The sequence below is a fragment of the Schistocerca americana genome, chromosome 3 (assembly GCF_021461395.2).
Source record: "Schistocerca americana isolate TAMUIC-IGC-003095 chromosome 3, iqSchAmer2.1, whole genome shotgun sequence".
In the NCBI taxonomy this organism is placed as follows: Eukaryota; Metazoa; Arthropoda; class Insecta; order Orthoptera; family Acrididae; genus Schistocerca; species Schistocerca americana.
The window spans coordinates 773,559,845-773,580,152 of NC_060121.1; the positions used below are offsets into that span (position 1 = coordinate 773,559,845).

Genomic DNA, 20,308 nt, shown 5'->3' on the forward strand with positions numbered 1-20,308 from the left:
CCCATTGCAAGATTTAAACTTGTTATTCGTGGAGACATATTCATACTTATATTGCTGGATATAATGTCATCTCTCTTTTTTTTTTCTACCCATATGTTATAGAAACTGGTCATGAAAAGTGACTATGGCGAGGAGAGCAATGTGCTGAACACATGCCCCTCTGTATCATCCATTGACGCCTAAGGGCTTAGAATGACATGGCAGCTGGTTGGTATCATTGGGCCTTCAAGGTCTGTTTGGAATGGTGTTTATTTTTTATATGTAACAGAAATACCAAATATGACATATAGAAAATTTCAGTCACTGTCAGTGTAGGTGTGACAAAGTGTAGTAACCAACAATATTTCCAATATCGTGTATGATAGTATTTTAACAATGGCACACTGCCCTCTACATGAGATGTAACATATCCACATTACACATGAAGGAAATATAAATAAGTGTTAATCTATTTTTTATACACATACATAATGATTTTGTAAGGAAATCTTATTTTTTTGAGAACATTATTCAAATCTACATATTAAAAAAGTTTTTATAGCTATATTTCATAATATATTAATTTATTTTATTTGAGAAAAGGCACAAAACATTTTCATTTGTGTGTTTGTTACGCTGCTGCATACAATGAGTTTTTTTTTTAATTTGTCTTGAGAAAAGAAATACATTACACAACTGCAGATGTGAAATACAGACGTAACATTTCTGAATGTGTTGAGTTCTGTTTCCTTATGCTCTTGTTATTTCATCCTAATTATGAAATTAGTTGTTCTTGAAATGAAAATGTTAACATTAATAAATGGTAATCACTATGAGAATATAATGGTTGTCTAGCTGAAATATATATATATTTTTAAATCTGCATAACATGCAATTTTCTTTTCATACATGATTATTATTTACCCTTTTGCCATTGTGTAATTAAAATAGGACATTTTTTACTTCTGTTTTTACTTTTGTAAAGTAGCATTTGACTTAACATTAATTTTAATGTATTTTTTCCCATTGCAAGTGACCTTGCTTGGAACTCACTTCTTAAAATAAGTACTTCCTGTATTTGTCCTAGTACTGATACGTAGTTTGATTTCAACATCTGATTAGTTCTTTCTGGAAGTTAAAGATTTGTTCAATGCATCTGTTCATAAGTGAACACTATTATCTTATCAGATACTTTTCGGTCTCTAAAACTGCTTATATGTGTTCTTTCTGCTAAGGTACTACACTTTTTTTTTATTTTCTCAGATACATTTCTATTTGGAAAATTTCCTCAAAAAGTAGGTCCTAACTATATTTACAAATAAGAAAGAACATTTAAAAATAATGTTGATAATATTGATATTGAGTTTGCACCAATGCCACTATTCTTTCTCTTCTGTATTATTTGTTTTGCTTTTTTTTCGCCTCTTCTTTCCTTTCTTGCATCGTTTACCCGTTCCTGTTCCCATGGCCTTTCCCTTTTGGCCTCTATGTTTCTTTCCCTGGTTCTTGGACCGAGATGCAGAGTTCCCATTTAATTTCATTACATCTTCTTCATCTTTATTTATATCACAGCGAAAAAAGGAATCATAAAGGAAATCTTGACAGGCAGTTCCATCACAAAACTCATCCAAACACTCTAGACAAACTGGAGGTCTTGAATCAAGAATACCAGCTCGATTCTTCACTCGGTTTATCAGATTTTCTGGTTTGTTCTGGGACTCTTGAGCAGCAGTGTAGAGATGTAGTTTTCCAAGAAGCACCAGTCTGGCATTATAAAGAAAGCTTTTATAAAGTATTATAAAATTTGATTAAATAAAAATGATATAATAATTTGTCTACTGTTGCAGAAACTTATGTCATAAGCCTTCCACTTTGTCCACAAACCATTTGGAATATAGCAAATCAGGCTAATTATATGTATGTAAACATTACTCTCTACTTGTGTTCAGTGCAAATATGTAAATTCCTTTTTTATGTAAATTTATGACAGATGAGTTCCAACCTATTAATCTTCACTGATGAACCAAAACATTATGACCACAGCAAGGTTGTATGCTAACTGGTGGCACTGAGGGAACGTGACCTGGTAAGAGAAGTATGTGAGTGGAGCAGAGATGAACTCTAGTGATGATAAGTGGTGCAAATGTGGAAATCTGGTGACTCAAGTGACTTTGACAAAAGCCAAATTGTGGCTCAGTGTCTGGGAGCAAGCATCTCAGAAATGGTGAAGCTGGGCAGTTATTGGCATGCTACTGTTGTGAGCGTCTATGGAAAGTGGTTGAAGACTGCTGAAACTATGAGTAGGTGGCAAGAAGTTGGACGTCCATACCTCATCATGGAACGTTGGGATTGGAGGCTTGCCCACTCTCTAAAGCAGGATATATGATGATGTGTTGCAGATCTGACAATAGAGTAAAGTGCTGGTGCAGGAAAAAGTGTTTTGTAGCACACTGTTCAGCACACAGTGTTGAACGCAGTGTTCCGCAGCAGAGGACCCAACATCATCATCAGTTATGGTTACAGTAGGCACGGGATCATCAAGGTAGGATCAAGGCTCAATGGAATTGTGTTGCCTAGGCAGATGAATCCTATTTATTGTTAAACCAGGTAAATGGTCATGTCCAGATACACTGTCATCCAGGTGAATGGCTGCTCGAAACATGCAGTGCATCATGGATGCAGGCTGGTGGGAGCAGTATTATGTTATTGGGGATATTCATCTGGGCTTCCATGGGATCTGTGGTAGTAATAGAAGGTGCTGTGACAACTGTCGACTATGTCAACATTATTAGGGACCACCTGTAAACCCTTATGTTTGAGGTCTTCTCCAACAGTGATGGCATCTTCCAGCAGGATAACTGTGCTGCAGTGGTGTGAGGAGCATGATAGTGAACTCATGCTGATGTCTTGGCCATCAAATTCAACTTGTCTGAATCCAATGAAACCCAACTGGAATGCTATTAGGTGCCTGCTCCGCGGCCACGAACCAACCGCCCATAAATTATGGGAAGTGTGTGACCTGTGCATAGGCATCTGGTGTCACAAACCTCAGTAAACATGTGAAGTACACCTCGAATCTGTGGAATGCGTAATCACTGCTGAATTGCGTGCCAGAGGCAGACCAACACGCTTTTAAGTAGGTGGTCATAATTTTTCAGCTTGTCAGTGTATTTTTCAAGTGTTATGATGAAAAACTAGAAAAAAATGAAGGAAGAAACCAGTGATGGTAGCTAAAAAATGACCAGATGTAGCTATATTGATGTTTTGTGATTTACATGACAGAAGAATTTATACACAAACAAGGAAAACACAAGCCTCTAAAATCTGAGGTTACTTTTTTGCATGTCCAATAGAAAGATGCAATCTGCACATTTATTTTTGGGCCAGTTGAATGTGGAAGTTTTGTGATTAAGATGGAAGGGCCAGAATTCCAGATTTATATTTCCTGTGGTTTTTCTAAATTGCAAATACCAGGAAAAGGATCTGTCTAATTGCCTTTGCTATCCTATCCCAAACTGAACTAGTACTCTGCTTCCAACGATGAGATACTACACCTGATTATCTTTCAGTTTGTTCGAAACCAAATGGACGGAAAGAATTTTTCTCTCACATTGTGACTATAGTATATCATGGCTTTCGTAAGTTACATGTCAGAACATGGCTTTCTTAAGTTACATGTCAGCATACTGACAGAGATTACTTCCAATGTGTTGCACATGAGGGATCAGCTGATGAAATACACAGATAACTGTTGTTCATAAATACAGTTTATTTGTTCAACACAACATATGTTATTAATTACAATACATAATTGTAAGACTACATTGAGAATCAATATCTATCATTTGTTGGCAGTTCAGAGGAACAATGAAGAATTCCCCCCTTTTGCCATTTGTGAACGATATTTGGGGTTGAAATGTACACGGTGTCCCAAATGAGTTGTGACTTGAGGTTTACTTGGAGGCAGTGGCAGTGGAAGACTGGGTGTGTCCAACGTCATTGTAGAATTGCTTGTCAGTAGCATCTCAGTATTAGCTGCTGCACCTGTAGTGATGTAAGTCTCAGTTAGGCTAAAGGATGGCTAGAGTCTGTCAATGGATATTGTAATTGAAGATTGACTGATATCAGTATCAAATGTTTTGTCATGGTGTGCCAATATTTTGTATGGATCTTCATATGGTGGTTGGAAAGGTTTTCAAATGGCATCGTGTTAGACAAAACCCGTGACTGTGACTGTAAGTCACAGGAAGCAAATGGTCACTGGGTAGAGTGTTCTTTTGAAATGGCAAGATGGAACTTGTGGATCTGCAAGTGCAGACGTTGGACAAAGTTTGAGGCTTCAATAATACTATTTGATGCGTGTGTCACCAAAGAAGTTGTGGTAGTTGAAGTGTTTGTCCGTACACTAATTCTGCCACTGTTGTGTTGAGATCTTCTTTGAAAGCTGTCCAGAGGCCTTGTAGCACAACAGGGAGGCTGTCAGTCTAATGGCCTGTGGCATGGCATCTGACTGAGACCTTTAGCTGTTGATGGAGTTGCTCCAAGAGACTATTAGTAGTGGGGAGTAGAGTAGGGTAGTAGACACAGGTTCGAATACATTCCTACCAAGCAAAGCTGAGTGCACTTTTAAGAGATATGACATGCATTGTTTGACTTGATTGATAGTGACCTGGAGATGAATAATGAACCATGGGATGCACTCACAACAGAAAGCTGTGTTACAGCTGCTGTCATTGCATCTTTTATAGGATAGATTTCAGACCAATAAGGGAAACAATCAGTCACTGTCAGGCAGTAATGGTACCCTTCTGATGGTGGTACAGGTCCAATTATGTCATGTGGACATGCTCAAAGCATTGATTTGTTGGGATGAAGGACTGAGCAGAGCTGTAATGTGCCAAGTTGTTTTGATTAACTGACAAGTGCAGCACTAGAGAACTAGTGCCTTGCAATCTTTCTCAACATCTGGCCAATAAATGCATTCTACACAAGTCGTACAGTAGTGCCCTTACTCCTGGATGGAAGAGGCTGTGAAGAAAGGAAATTACTTGTTTGCAGAAATATGACAATGAATGGTCAAGCTTGTGGTGTTAATACATCACAGTAATGCACTATGTTCGAGCTTGGTATGTGAATACATTGGAGCTGTAAGCCTGAAAATGTTTTGAGGCATACCTTCTGTTTACTGCCTCCTTCCTGGGCATTGGCTAGTTCTATGGAGTCAAGTTCCTTCACAATAGCGTCAGTGTGAGACAGTGTTTCTGCTAGTCCATTCTGCTCACCTTCAATATTTCACAATTGGCAGGGTGATGCCTTGTCTGGCTTCTGACAAAAAGCAAACACGAGTGGCTTATGGCCTGTAAAAAGTGTAAAATATCTACTTTCAAGCGTGTGTTTTTTATTGAGATATATGCCACATGAAGCTCAGTCATACATTTTCCAATTTGCTTGGGAAGGTGGTGATCTTTTGCTGAAGAAAGCTTTTGGCTGACAGCGTACATCTACATCTATATACCGGTACATACTCTGCAAACCACTGTATGACATGTTGTGGGGATACCCTGTACCACTACTAGTCATTCCCTTTCCTGTTTCAGTTGCAAACAGAGTGACAGAAAAATTACTGTGTATATGTCTCCAAATGAGTCCTCATTTCTCATCTCTTATCTTTGTAGTCCTTATGCAAAACATATGTGGGTGGCAGTAGAATCATTCTGAAGGCAGCTTCAGATGCCGGTTCTCTAAATTTTCTCAGTAGTGTTCCTCGAAATGAACACCACCTTCCCTCCAGAAATTCCAATTTGAGTTCCTCAAACATTTCTTTAACACTTTCGTATTGTTCAAAACTACCAGTAACAAATCTAGCACCTTCACCTCTGAACTGCTTTTATGTCTTCCTTTTTAATCTGACCTACTATGGAACCCAAAAACTTGAGCAGCACTCAAGAATGGGTGGCACTAGTGTCCTATATGTAGTCTCCTTTACAGATGAACCACACTTTCCCAAAATTCTCACAATAAACTGAAGTGCACTATTCGCCATCCATACCTAATTCTCACATGCTCATTCCATTTAATACCTCTCTGCAACATTATGCCCACATATTTAAACAATGTGACTGTGTCGAGAAGAACACTACTAATGCTGTATCTGAACATTAGGGTTCGATTTTCTTTCTCATCTGCATTAACTTAAGTTTTTCTATATTTAGAGTTAGCTGCCATTTATTACACCAACTAGAAATTTTGTCTAAGTCATTTTTTATCCTCGTACAGTCAATCAGCTTTGACACCTGCTTGTATGCCACAGCATCATCAGATTGCTGTCCACCTCATCTGCCAGACCATTTATGTTTAAAGAAAATAGTAACTGTCTTATCACACTTCCCTGAGGCACAACTGACAACATTCTTGTCTCTGATAAACACTCGCCATCAAGGACAACATACTGGTTTCTATGACTTAAAAAGTCTTTGAGCCACTCACATATCTCAGAACCTATTCCATATGCTTCATTAACAGTATGCAGTGGAGCACCATGTTAAATGCTTTCCAGAAATGTAAAATATGGAATCTTCCAGTTTCCCTTGATCCATAGTTCGCAGTATATCATGTGAGAAAAGGGCAAGCTGTTTTTTGCACAAGTAATGCTTTCTAACTCACTGATTCTCAGTCTCAAGAAAATTCATTATATTTGAACTGAGAATATGTTCAAGGATTCCGCAGTAAACTGATGTTAGGAATATTGGTCTGTTTATTTTGTGTGTCTGTTCCCTTCACCTTCTTATACACTGAAGTGCCAAAGAAACTGGTATAGACATCCATATTCAAATACAGAGATCTGTAAACAGGCAGAATATGGTGCTGCGGTTGGCAACACCTATATAAGAAAACAAGAGTCTAGTGCAGTTGTTAGATCGGTTACTACTGCTACAAAAGCAGGTAATCAAGATTTAAATGAGTTTGAATGTGAGGTTATAGTCAGTACATGAGTGATGTGTCACAGCATCTTCGAGGTAGTGATAAAGTGGGGATTTTCCTGTATGATCATTACATGAGTGTACTGTGAATATCAGAAATCCAGTAAAACATCAAATCTCCGACGTTGCTGCGGCCAGAAAAAGATCCTGCACGAACGGGACCAACAACAAGTGAAGAGAATCATTTAGTGTGACAGAAGTGCAATCCTTCCACAAATTGCTGAAGATTTCAGTGCTGGGGCGTCAACAAGCGTCAGCATGTGAACAATTCAGTGTAACATTGTTGATATGGGCTTTCAGAGCTGAAGGCCCACTACTATACCCTAGGTGACTGCATGACACAAAGCTTTACACCTCGCCTGGGCTCCTCAACGCTGACATTGGACTGTTCGTGATTGGAAACATGTCACCTGGTTGGACGAATCTTGTTCAGATTGTATCGAGCGCATAAATCCATGGACCCAGCAAGTCAGCAAGGGACTGTTCAAGCTGGTGGGGCTCTGTAATGGTGTGGGGCATGTGCAGTTGGAGTGATATGGGCCCCTGATATGACTCTGACAGGTGACACGTAGGTAAGTATCCAGTCCGATCACCTACACCCATTCATGTCCATTGTGCACTCCGACAGACTTGGGAAATTCCAGCAGAACAATGAGACACCCCACATGTCCACGGCTGCAACAGATTGGATCCAGACATGAACATTGTTGAGCATATCTGGGATGCCTTGCAACGTGCTGTTGAGAAGAGATCTCCACCCCCTCGTACTCTTACGGATTTATGGACAGCCCTGCAGGATTCATTGTGTCAGTTTCTTCCAGCACAACTTCAGACATTAGTCAAGTGCATGTCATGTCTTGCTGTGGCGCTTCTGCATGCCTGTGGGGGCCCTACATGACATTAGGCAGGTGTACCAGTTTCTTTGGCTCTTCAGTTTATATAGGAGTCACTTGCACTTTTTCCATTCACTTGGGATTTTACGCAGGGTGATGGATTTACGATAAATGCAAGCTAAGTAATGGGCCATTGCTGTAGATTACTGTTTGTAAAACCAAACTGGGATTCTGTGTGGGCGTAGTGACTTATCTGTTTTCAAATCTTTCAGTTTTTTCTCTGTTAGGGATGCTTATTACTATGTCATCCATATGAGAGCCTGTAAGATTGTCTAATGACGATATGTTTGTATGAGTCTTCTGTGTGAATTAGTTCTTAAATGTGAAATTTAAAACTCTGGCTTTTGCTTTACTATCTTCAGCTGCCACATCAGACTGGTCAATGATTAACTGGATGGAAACCTTAGAACCGCTTAGTGATTTTACATAGGACGAGAATTTTCTTGGGCTCTCAGACAAGTCTTGCTAAGGTATGACAGTGGCAGTTGTTGTATGCTTCATGCATAGATCTTTTCACAGATGAACAAATCTCTACTAACTTTTGCCTGTTGTCATTTGGTCATTCTCTTTTGAACCGAGAGTGCAACAGCCTTTGCTTCCTTGCCATTTTCCAAATTTCATTGTTAAATCATGGTGGGTCTTTTCCATCCTTAATCCACTTACTACCGGTAAGCACATAGTTTCCAGACCACGATTTACAATCTGCATAAACTTTGCTCATAATTTCTCTACATCCATCTTACTGGAACTAAGTGATGTCAGTTTACTGTGTATGTGAGATGTTAAAGACTGCTTATCTGCTCTTTCCCACAGGAGAACTCTCCTAGCCTTCTTGACTGATTAACTTTTGTAACCATAGTTGCTGTAACGACATCATGATAGCTAATCCCTGTCTCTATACTGTTGCTGCTGATAAGGTCTGGCGTGTTTGTAGCTTCAGGGTCTAAGATATTTCCACTGCATGTGGGCTGCCAATCTAGCTGCTCAAGACAGTTCTGAGAAAACATGTTCAAAAGTACAGTCATAACATATGCATTGCTGTGACACAGCACCAGTTTCAGTTGCTGATGTGTCCACAATAATGGCAAGAAGTGTGTCAGGAAGAGGATGAGCTAACTATGCAGCTTCTGCAATAACAGCTTTCACTCTGGCCAAGGATGATTTTATTCATCAAACCACCAGCATAGCTCCAAGTTCAGGTGAACCTTCTAGCATTTCATTAAGCCCAAGACTTATATTGTAGTGCACCTGGGGGCACTCAGAAATAGCTTCCACTCTGTCTTCAGGTGGCAGGATTCCTTGTGCATTGATAAGGTAACCTAGGAATTTTACTTCCATCATTCTGAAGGCACATTTTTGTGGGTTAATCACTAAACCATGTTCTTGTAGTCCAGAAAACAGTTGTTGTAGGTTCTTTGCCTCACTAGATGACGTTACCAACAGCTCATCAATGTACCCATAACCAAACTCTAAATCTCTAATTACTTCTTGTATGAAGTACTGGAAAATCCGGGCAGCACTGCACAGTTTGAATAGCAAAAGTCTGAATGAGATACAAACAGCAGTTTTGGGTATATCTTCCAGTGCAATTGGTATATGAGGAAAAGCATGGATGAGGTCAGTCAGGGAAAAAACAATATTACCATGATTGTGCACAGCAAAGTCTTCTTTATAACAACGAAAATATACATTAATTTCTTCCATTTCAGCTTTTCTTCACTGTGACTACTCTTTGCTTCACTCTGTTTTAATTTCCTACATCTTTCATTGTCTTTTCCATCTAGCCTCTCACCCTTATCAACTCACGCACGACGTTTTAGTAGTAATCTCTGTCTTGCATATTACCCCGTCTTCCACCTTTAAGCTCTCAGGTTTTCAAATCTCATCTGATGCAGTCCCCAACAATCAGCCTTTTCTTCTGTCCTTCTGATCTCTTATGGTAAGTCCCCCCGACCCACAGTTCTGGGTGACTTTCCCAAAATCTACCCCTTTTCTTAGACCTCTCCAGTCCTTTTCCTTCACTCTTCTTCCTTCCCCTTCAACCCATCTGCCTGAAGAAGGAGCCACTGGCTCCAAAAGCTTGTCAATCACAACAGTCTTTTATGTGTGTGTTCTGCTGCCACTTGGTGAGTAGATTTTTTTATCTGTCCAGTTAAATAATTTTTTATCAAAGTCTTCATTATGTTGCACAAGCTAATGATTAGGTATCATTCTGGTGTTAAGGTGATAATAGTCACCACAAGGGTGTCACCTGTTATACTTCTCAGGGACAATAAGGAGTGAAGAGGCCCAGCTACTACTTAAAGGGCAATATCCCTTGTACTAACATGAAAGAGAACTCTTGATTTCTGATCTTTAGTTTTTCTGGATGCATATGGTGAGATCATGCATGAACTGGTGGTCCTGGAATGATGATGTACCACTGAATGTCCTACCATTGCTGGTGTATGCAATGGACAGGTGACTTCAGGCAATCGACAAAGCAGGTTGTTGCACAGTAGCAGAAATCAGTATAAAGTCATGGATATTTGTAGGAAAATTAACATTGTTGACTGGAATAGTTGTGCACAGTGTATGTGAAATAGTATGAGATCCAGTGTGCTGACAAACAGTATCACATTGGACATCAGGTGGTAAAGGGTGGAATTCAGTACAAAGGCAGTGTGGTGTGTGTGTGTGTGTGTGTGTGTGTGTGTGTGTGTGTCTTTATTGCAGATAGGACACAGACACCATTAGTGACAGTGCGTGTTGTGTACATAAACCATAATTGTGACAATGCCACACAGAAAACATTTATCATAAGATGGAAAAGGAAAAATTGTTGTGTACAAGGAAATGGGACTCTCTCAGTCTGAAACCGCGCTGCTGCTACAGTCACAGGTTCGAATCCTGCCTCGGGCATGGATGTGTGTGACAAGAAGTTGAACTGTTCACGTATAGTGACTGATAATTTTGTTAGTTTGTGCACATGATGTGGACATAACGTAAAATATGAGCTAAATAGAAAATTATTTGAGACATCAAAATGGTTCCCTTTACACAAAGTGAGGGCCACGAACTATTATTCTTCTCAGCTTGTTGTTGATTTACATTTGTTATGGACTGCCAGAGGTGTATGACAAATTTTGTCAAATGACAAACATCCTGTATTCAAAAAATTACTGCACAAACCTGTTGTAATATCTAAACATAAATAGGCTAGACTGAAGTTTGCTGAAAAATATTTGTCATGGACTTAAGATTGTGATAAAGTGATCTTCAGTGATGAGAAGATGTTCAATTTAAATGGACTGGATGGATTTCAGTGTTACTGGCATGATCTGAGAACAGAGCAGCAGGTAAGAATGGACAGAAATCTTGGGAGTGGAAGTGTTAAAGTCATGCATTGCTCAACTGAACACTACAATGAGCTCTAACACGTAAACTGAGATGCTAGAGACAGAATTGATTATAGTGTATGAGGGCCTAGGGAACAAAAGTCTAAAGTTTCAACAAGATAATGCACTTGTGCATGTTTTTGCTACAAGAAAAACTGATTTGAAGATAAAGATATGATGTCTTGCCCTGGCTTGCACGTAGCCCAGATATGAAACCCAAGGAAGACCATTGGGGAATACTTGCAAGCCATGTTTATTGCAATGGAAGGTAATTTGAGGCTGTATGTGAGATGAAAGTTGTGATACACGATAGTGGGTGACAGTTCCACTGCAAGAACTACAAATGCTAACAAAATCAATGCCGAAGAGAATTTTTGAGATAATTAGGAAGAACAGAGGTTGGACAAAGTACTAACAATCCAATAGCACAACACGATAGTGAGTGCCTTTATACCAATTTCCATCCAGGAAATGCAAACACCTTATTTTTATGAATATAATAGGGAAACATTCCACGCAGGATATATATATATATATATATATATATATATATATATATATATATATATATATATATATATATATGTGTGTGTGTGTGTGTGTGTGTGTGTGTGAGTGTATACCTGTCCTTTTTTCGCCCTAAGGTAAGTCTTTCCGCTCCCGGGATTGGAATGACTCCTTACCCTCTCCCTTAAAACCCACATCCTTTCGTCTTTCCCTCTCCTTCCCTCCCTCTTTCCTGACGAAGCAACCATTGGTTGCTAAAGCTAGAATTTTGTGTGTATGTATGTGTTTGTTTGCGTTTCTATCGACCTGCCAGTGCTTTCGTATGGTAAGTCAAATCATCTTTGTATATAAATACCTTATTTTGTTACATATGTTGTGAAAGTAACTATATAATTCCATCATGATTGTTTATATCTTATATGTATCTACTACTTTAATAATAAATCCAATACATTATACTACAGATAATGTACTAATACTTTCGTAGGATCCCTGCCTTTTTACTGATTTCCACTAATGCTACGTGACTCACCTGTAATCACTTTGGCGCATGGTTGACATAGTGTCAGCAAATATTCTCCCCAAAGGTCAAACACCTGTTTCTGCTGGAAGAGCACTGCCATCATGATGCATGTCAAGTGGCATATTTGTAGGTCCAAGTATTGCATAAATAATTCAGTTACTTGTTTTTGCAGTGCTTCCAGAGAAGTCTCTGTTCTGGTAGAGACAGTTGCAATGCCTTTTCTTGGATATGTCTCAACTATTTGGTCAGCAGTGTGAATGAAAGCATCAAGATCTTCAGTGAAAACTGTGAGCATTTTCTGTACTCTAACAGGCAAGCATAACAGCCTTATAGTCTGCAGAATATCACTGTTAATAGCGTTGCCTGTGAGTGTATAGAGATGACGAAGTAGTTGAGATGGTGTATGCTCACTGAAATCTTCAGTGAAGATTAATTTTTCAAGTTGCTTGGCTTCTGACTGCAATAAGTTCATGCTTGATAGAGGTATATTTTTTAGTGCTTGGTGATGGAGCTAGGATGTCTTGTACTTCTATAACCATTTGTTCTTTAAGTGCAGGTACCATACCACCATATTTAGTTTCCTTTGAGGCGACAAGGGCCAAGGCAAATTGACTCTCAAGTTGGGCAAATCATAATAATGGATTATCCTACCAGAAGGGCAGAGTTTCATTGCAGTCAGGCTAAGGATCATATTTGCCACCAGTAAGTCAGAGCTTTCAGAACTCTGTATGTTTGTCACAGTAGGCATTGATTTTGATCAACACAAAAAAAACTGATTAATTAGAACATGTAATCATAAGACTGCAAGTAGCATTTGTCTGTAGTTCAGAGGCACCATGAAGAATCAGAGCGTTTAAACTGCACACATAAAATATAACAGACAATTCACTGTTCACATAACTATGTTGGGAGAGTTAATTTAGAGTTGGACCGGCAGCTTGGGTCGGGTGCGGGGGCTCATATTGGTGTGGTTCCTGTTGATTCTCTCAGTAGGTGGGACTATACCAGGCACGGCCTACATCTCAACATGAAAGGGAAGGGGAAACTGGCTGGGGTAATAGCAGGAAATTTAAGGGGGGGGAGGCACTGCCACGAATGGTAAAATACCAGTGGTTACAGGTGTTGGAGCAGCACCTTTTTTAGGATAGGTAAGACAGAAAGATGTCAAGTTCTACAAGAGGTCAGGATTGAAACAAATCTTCCATTTAGGAAAGAAATTAAACAGCACAATTGTAGCACATTGGATCACCAATCACAGCTGTCAATTATAAATTTACACCAATCACCAGAAACTTCCTGGCAGATTAAAACTGTGTGCCCGACCGAGACACGAACTCGGGGCCTTTGCCTTTCGCGGGCAAGTGCTCTACCATCTGAGCTACCGAAGCACGACTCACGCCCAGTCCTCACAGCTTTACTTCTGCCAGTACCTCGTCTCCTACCTTCCAAACTTTACAGAAGCTCTCCTGCGAACCTTGCAGAACTAGCACTCCTGAAAGAAAGGATATTGCGGAGACATGGCTTAGCCACAGCCTGGGGGATGTTTCCAGAATGAGATTTTCTCATTCTGGAGATGTTATTTTAGTTTGTTAGTTGGTTGCGTGTTCCATTGATCAACTGCATGGTATGGTAGCCACGGAAATGGAAATGAGCGTTTGGTGTCATTGGCCGGGAGGCCCCTTACGGGGCAGGTCCAGCCGTCTTGGTGCAGGTCTTATTACATTCGATGCCACATTGGGCGACCTGCACGCCAGATGGGGATGAAATGATGATGAACACAACACAACACCCAGTCCCTGAGTGGAGAAAATCCCCAATCCAGCAGCCACGTTCGGTTCTTGGTGTAAGCCTTCTGTCTGCGTCCACGGTGAAGGACGTTGACGGGCGTGCGCCCGATGGATTGCCGCTATCACAGGGTTCCATGCTGCTCTGAGTTGGTATCCCTCATCTCTGTAGACCAGATTGTCGTGAATCCTTATTTCTATGGATTCTTTGATAACGCTTTCCCAAAAGCCAGATGCTCGGCACAGTACCTTCGTGTTTTCGAAGTTGAAGGTGTGTTCTTCATTTATGCTGTGATCTGCTATGGCTGATGTTTCTGTGTGACCCAGTCACACACATCTGATATGTTCTTTGCAGCGTTTAGATATGCAGCGCTGTGTTTGCCCAATGTATTGTTTTCCATATTCGCATGGTATGCTGTATATTCCTGGTGTGTTAAGGTTCAGCGCATCTTTGGCAGAACCTAGGAGCTCCCTCGTCTTCGGTGGTGGTCGGAGAATGGTTTTGCTATTGTATTTGCCCAGAAGTGGTGCAATTTTGGCTGAGAGCGGACCCACGTACGGAAGGAATGCGAGTCGTTTGTCTTCTTCTTCTTCTTCTTCTTCTTCTTCTTCTTCTGGGGTTCTCACTGCTTCCTTCTTCCTTTTAAGTGCCCTGTTGATCTGCGTTTCACTGTAGTCATTTTGGTGAAAGACTTCCTTCAGGTGTTGCAGCTCGGATAGTGGGCTGTCTGTGTCACAGACGGCGCGCGCCCTATGTACCAGGTTGATCAATACTGTTTGTCTTTGTGCTGGATGGTGGCAGCTTGTTCCATGAAGGTATAGGTCTGTGTGTGTCTTCTTCCTATGTACTGCATGGCCCAGTGAACCATCTGCCTTCCTCTTAAATAAAATATCAAGGAAGGGGAGGTATCCATTTTCCTCCATTTCCATTGTAAATTTGATGTTCGGATGGATGCTGTTGCGGTGTTCAAAGAAACTCATCTACTGCCTGTTTGCCATGTCCCCACACGACCAAAGTGTCGTCGACATAGTGGAAGAAGTGCTTTGGTTTCTGTCTGGCAGTTTGAAGGGCCACCTCCTCAAAATGTTCCATATACAGGTTTGCAATCGCAGGAGCCAATGGGGAGCCCATGGCCACACCGTCGATCTGCTCGAAGAATTCCCTATTGCACTGAAAGTAAGTGGTTGTTAGTGCGCATTCGAAGAGGCTGACTGTTTGTGGTTCAAAGTGCTGGGCTAAAAGTGCCAAGGAGTATTAATTCCAATGTGCGTTCACCGCAATGTCGCCAAACATGGATGTGATCATCATGATGCTGTAAACAGAACCTGGATTCATCCGAAAAAATGACGTTTTGCCATTCGTGCACCCAAGTTCATCATTGAGTACACCATCGCAGGCACTCCTGTCTGTCATGCTGCGTCAAAGGTAATCGCAGTCATGGTCTCCGAGCTGATAGTCCATGCTGCTGCAAACATTGTCGAACTGTTCGTGTAGATGGTTGTTGTCTTGCAAATGTCCCCATCTTTTGACTCAGGGATCGAGACGTGTCTACACGATCCATTACAGCCTTGTGGATAAGATGCCTGTCATCTCGACTGCTAGTGATACAAGGCCATTGGGATCCAGCAGGGCATTCCGTATTACCCTTCTGAACCCACCGATTCCATATTCTGCTAAAAGTCGTTGGATCTCGAGCAACGCGAGCAGCATTGTCGCGGTACAATAAACCACAATCGCAATATGCTACAATCCGACCTTTATCAAAGTCGGAAACGTGATGGTACACATTCCTCCTCCTTACACGAGGCATCACAACAATGTTTCACTGGGCAATGCTGGTCAACTACTGTTTGTGTATGAGAAATCGGTTGGAAACTTCCCTCATGCCAACGCATTGTAGGTGGTGCCACCGGCGCCAACCTTGTGTGAATGCTCTGAAAAGCTAATCATTTGGATATCACAGCATCTCCTGTAAAGTTTGGAAGGTAGGAGATGAGATACTGGCAGAAGTAAAGCTGTGAGGACCGGGCATGAGTCGTGCTTCGGTAGTTCAGATGGTAGAGCACTTGCCCGCAAAAGGCAAAGGTCCCGAGTTCGAGTCTCGGTTGGGCACACAGTTTTAATCTGCCAGGAAGTTTCATATCAGCGCACACTCCACTGCAGAGTGAAAATCTCATTCTGGAATCACCAGAAATTTTATCTCCACCAAGTTGTATCTCAGTCCTAGGTAATTGCATTGATGAATTAAAGTCACCCAACCCAGTTGACATAATCTGCCTCTCTGAACACCATTGGACCACTGGTATAGGAACTAGGCCTAAGCACAATGAGAAGCTCAGACAGGAGAGTACTGCAAATGTTATAATAAGGAAAGGTTCTCATAAAAGTACAATTAAAAATTATGTAAGTATATTTCATCAAAATATTGGGAGTTTAAAGAATAAAATAGATGAGCTTCTGGTTTGTTTAGAAGATTTAGAAGCTGAGGATGAAATAGATATACTATGCCTGTCTGAGTATCACGTCGTTACTGATATGGATAAGGTAAATGTAAGTGGATTAAGCTCTCTGCACATGTGATGAGAGAAAATATGGAGAAAGGAGGAGTTGCCATATGTGTCAAAAGTTATCATTGTGCAAAAAGTATAGAAACAAAAAAGTTTTGTGTAGAGAAACATATAGAAGCATGTGCCTGTGAGCTTACATTAAATAAAGGCACATTTATAATTGTAACTGTATATAGGTCCCCATCAGGAAAGTTTCATCTATTTCTGAAAACTTTGGGCTCCTTGTTGTGCTATCTGTCAGACAGGGGAAAGCAAATTATTATCTGTGGGGACTTCAATGTAGATTCTCTGAAAGAGGGTAATAGGAAAAACGACCTTGAAGTATTACTCGGTTCTTTCAATTTGACACCCATTATTGATTTTCCTACTCGGGTGGTAAAGGATAGCAGCTCACTGATAGATAACTTCTTTATAGACCAAGATAAGTTTAACCAGATAAATGCTCAGCCTGTTGAGAATGGTCTTTCTGATCATGGTGCACAGCTAGTTACAATATATGACATAGCTCCATTCAGCAATACTAAACAGTCCTCCAAAGTAGTACGTTCAGTCAACGATTTAACAATTGCAAATTTCAGGGAAAGCCTACAGCAGTTAGACTGGGATGAGGTGTACTGTGAACCTGATGCCAATTTAAAATATAATTTATTTCATGACTTTTTTGTGAATGCATTTGAAAACTGCTTCCCCAAGAAAATAGTTAAATATACTCGTAAGAAACCTTGTAACAAACCATGGCTTACTAAGGGTATAAAAATATCTTGTAACCGAAAAAGGGAAATGTATCTGACAGCAAGAAAGAGTAGTGACCCAGAAACTATCAAACATTATAAAAACTACTGTGTTATATTAAGAAAAGTTATTAAAAAATCCAGAAGTATGTGTATCATGTCTGAAATCAGCAACTCTGATAATAAAATTAAAACAATTTGGAATATTATTGAACGAGAAACAGGTGAACCAAGAGCACAGGAAGACAGTATTACCATCAAATTGAATGAAAACTTTACGAACAAAAAGTCAGAAGTTGAAAATATTTTTAATAATCATTTTCTAAATGTTGTGGATATAGTAGGATCCAGGTGTTCATTAGAAGATGCTAGGCTGTTAATGGAAGAGGCCATACCTATGCAATTTGATACAATTGAAATCTCACCCACTTCTCCCTCTGAAATTAGGAAAATAATAAACTTGCTTAAAAGCAAAAACTCACATGGAATTGATGGCATTTCCAGCAAAATACTAAAAGCTTGTTCTCAACAGATAAGTAAGATTCTCAGCCACCTGTGTAATAGCTCTCTGGAACAGGGCATTTTCCCTGATAGACTGAAATATGCTATTGTTATACCTTTGCATAAAAAGGGGGATAGATCTGATGTCAACAATTACCGTCCAATCTCCCTTCTAACAGCTTTATCCAAAAATTTTGAGAAAGTAATGTATTCAAGAGTAGCTTCACATATCTGTAAAAATGAAGTACTAACAAAATGTCAGTTTGGTTTCCAGAAAGGTTTTTCAACAGAAAATGCCATATATGCTTTCACCAATCAAATTTTGAATGATCTGAATAATGGAACACCACCCATTGGGATTTTTTGTGATCTCTCAAAGCCTTTTGATTGTGTAAATCACGAAATTCTGCTAGACAAGCTCAAGTATTGTGGCATGAGTGGGACAGTGCACAAATGGTTCAATTCGTACCTAACTGGATGAGTGCAGGAAGTTGAAATAAGCAGTTCTCATAATATGCAAAGATCAGCACATTCCTCAAACTGGGGAACTATCAAGAATGGGGTTCCACAAGGGTTAGTCTTGGGTCCTTTGTTGTTCTTAATATATATTAATGACTTACCATTCTATACTCATGAAGAGGCAAAGTTAGTTCTCTTTGCTGATGATACAAGTATAGTAATCACACCTGACAAACAAGAATTAACTGATGAAATTGTCAATACTGTCTTTCACAAAATTACTAAGTGGTTCCTTGTAAACAGATTCTCACTGAATTTTATTTTTATTTATTTATTTATATACTTGTTCCATAGATCTGTACATGTGAGCAAGTCACTCAGATGTGGAACGTGTCAATACACATAATAAAATACATAGAATAAAGACATTGTTATAGTATTAATAACAGTGCACAAAAGTCATACTTTTTAGCTTAAAAACTAGTCAACATAAATGTGAAGATAGCAGTTTCATATTTAGGGCATTATTGCATTTATTTTAACCTTGAACAGTAATCAAAACTTCCCACTTTGGGTTTAAAAGTGACCCAAAAATGGAAATGAGAAAAACAGGAATTTTTACATTAGGGCATTATTACATTAGTTTAACAGTAAACAGTGTAAAAAAATTTAAAAACATCTTTCCAATCTGGGTTTTACTTATTTCTCTGAAAGAATTCCTCTAGTGAATAAAGTGAGGTCTCAAGTAAATAATTTTTCAAGCTACGTTTAAATACTGATGTACTGCTCCTAATACTTTTGATGCTGTTGGGTAGGGAATTGAAAATTTTCGTTCCAGCGTACTTTACCCCTTTCTGAATAAGTGTCAAGTTCTTTAACTCGCAGTGGAAATCCTCTTTTCTTCTGGTGTTATGTTCATGATGTAGGCAATTCGTTTCATATAGAGTGGGGTTATTTATTATGAAGCACATCAGTGAATATATGTACTGAGATGTTGCTGTCAGTATTTCAAGTTGATAAGACACAGTACATACAGTTCCGTACAGTGAATGGTATGACGCCATTGATAAATATAGACCTTAATCAGAAGCATATAGCTAAGGTAGAATATTCCAAATTTTTAGGTGTGTCCATTGATGAGAGATTAAATTGGAAGAAACACATTGATGATCTGCTGAAACGTTTGAGTTCAGCTACTTATGCAATAAGGGTCATTGCAAATTTTGGTGATAAACATCTTAGTAAATTAGCTCACTATGCCTATTTTCACTCATTGCTTTCATATGGCATCATATTTTTGGGTAATTCATCACTGAGGAATAAAGTATTTATTGCACAAAAGCATGTAATCAGAAAAATAGCTGGAGTCCACCCAAGATCATCCTGCAGACATTTATTTAAGGATCTAGGGATATTCACAGTAGCTTCTCAGTATATATATTCTCTTATGAAATTTGTTATTAACAACCAAACCCAATTCAAAAGTAATAGCAGTGTGCATAACTACAATACTAGGAGAAAGGATGATCTTCACTATTCAAGATTAAATCTAACTTTGGCACAGAAAGGGGTGAATTATACTGCCACTAAAGTCTTTGGTCAGTTACCAAATAGTATCAAAAATCTGACAGATAACCAACACGTATTTAAGAAGAAATTAAAAGAATTTCTGAATGACAACTCCTTCTACTCCATAGAGGAATTTTTAGATATAAATTAAGAAAAAAAAGAAAAAAACAAACAAAAATTATAAAAAAAATAAAAAAGCGCAAAAAATAAAAAAGTTGTTAGATTAACTTAAGTATGTTGTTAAATTAACTTAATTATGTCATGTATTGGAAAATTTGACTCGTTCCACATCATTACGAAATATCGTATTCATGATCCATGGAACTAGTATTAATCTAATCTAAGTTACTTTAATCTAAAAGTAATCTGTAAAATATGACTGACCATGCATATTTATTTCTTATGCTGCAGTATGAATTAATTAGTGTCTGATGGTT

At 39.2% G+C, this 20,308-nt stretch overlaps 1 protein-coding gene across 1 annotated transcript in view; it reads right to left on the reverse strand.

The window, feature by feature from the left end:
• Positions 1-919: 919 nt before the first annotated feature.
• The window catches only part of LOC124607065, a 104,445-nt gene continuing 85,056 nt past the window's right edge, over positions 920-20,308 (reverse strand). Inside the window, exon 5 of the mRNA XM_047139240.1 lies at positions 920-1,743. Within this exon, the coding sequence (XP_046995196.1) occupies positions 1,359-1,743 (385 nt within the window). The 3' untranslated portion in view covers positions 920-1,358. The remainder of the gene's footprint in view (positions 1,744-20,308) is intronic.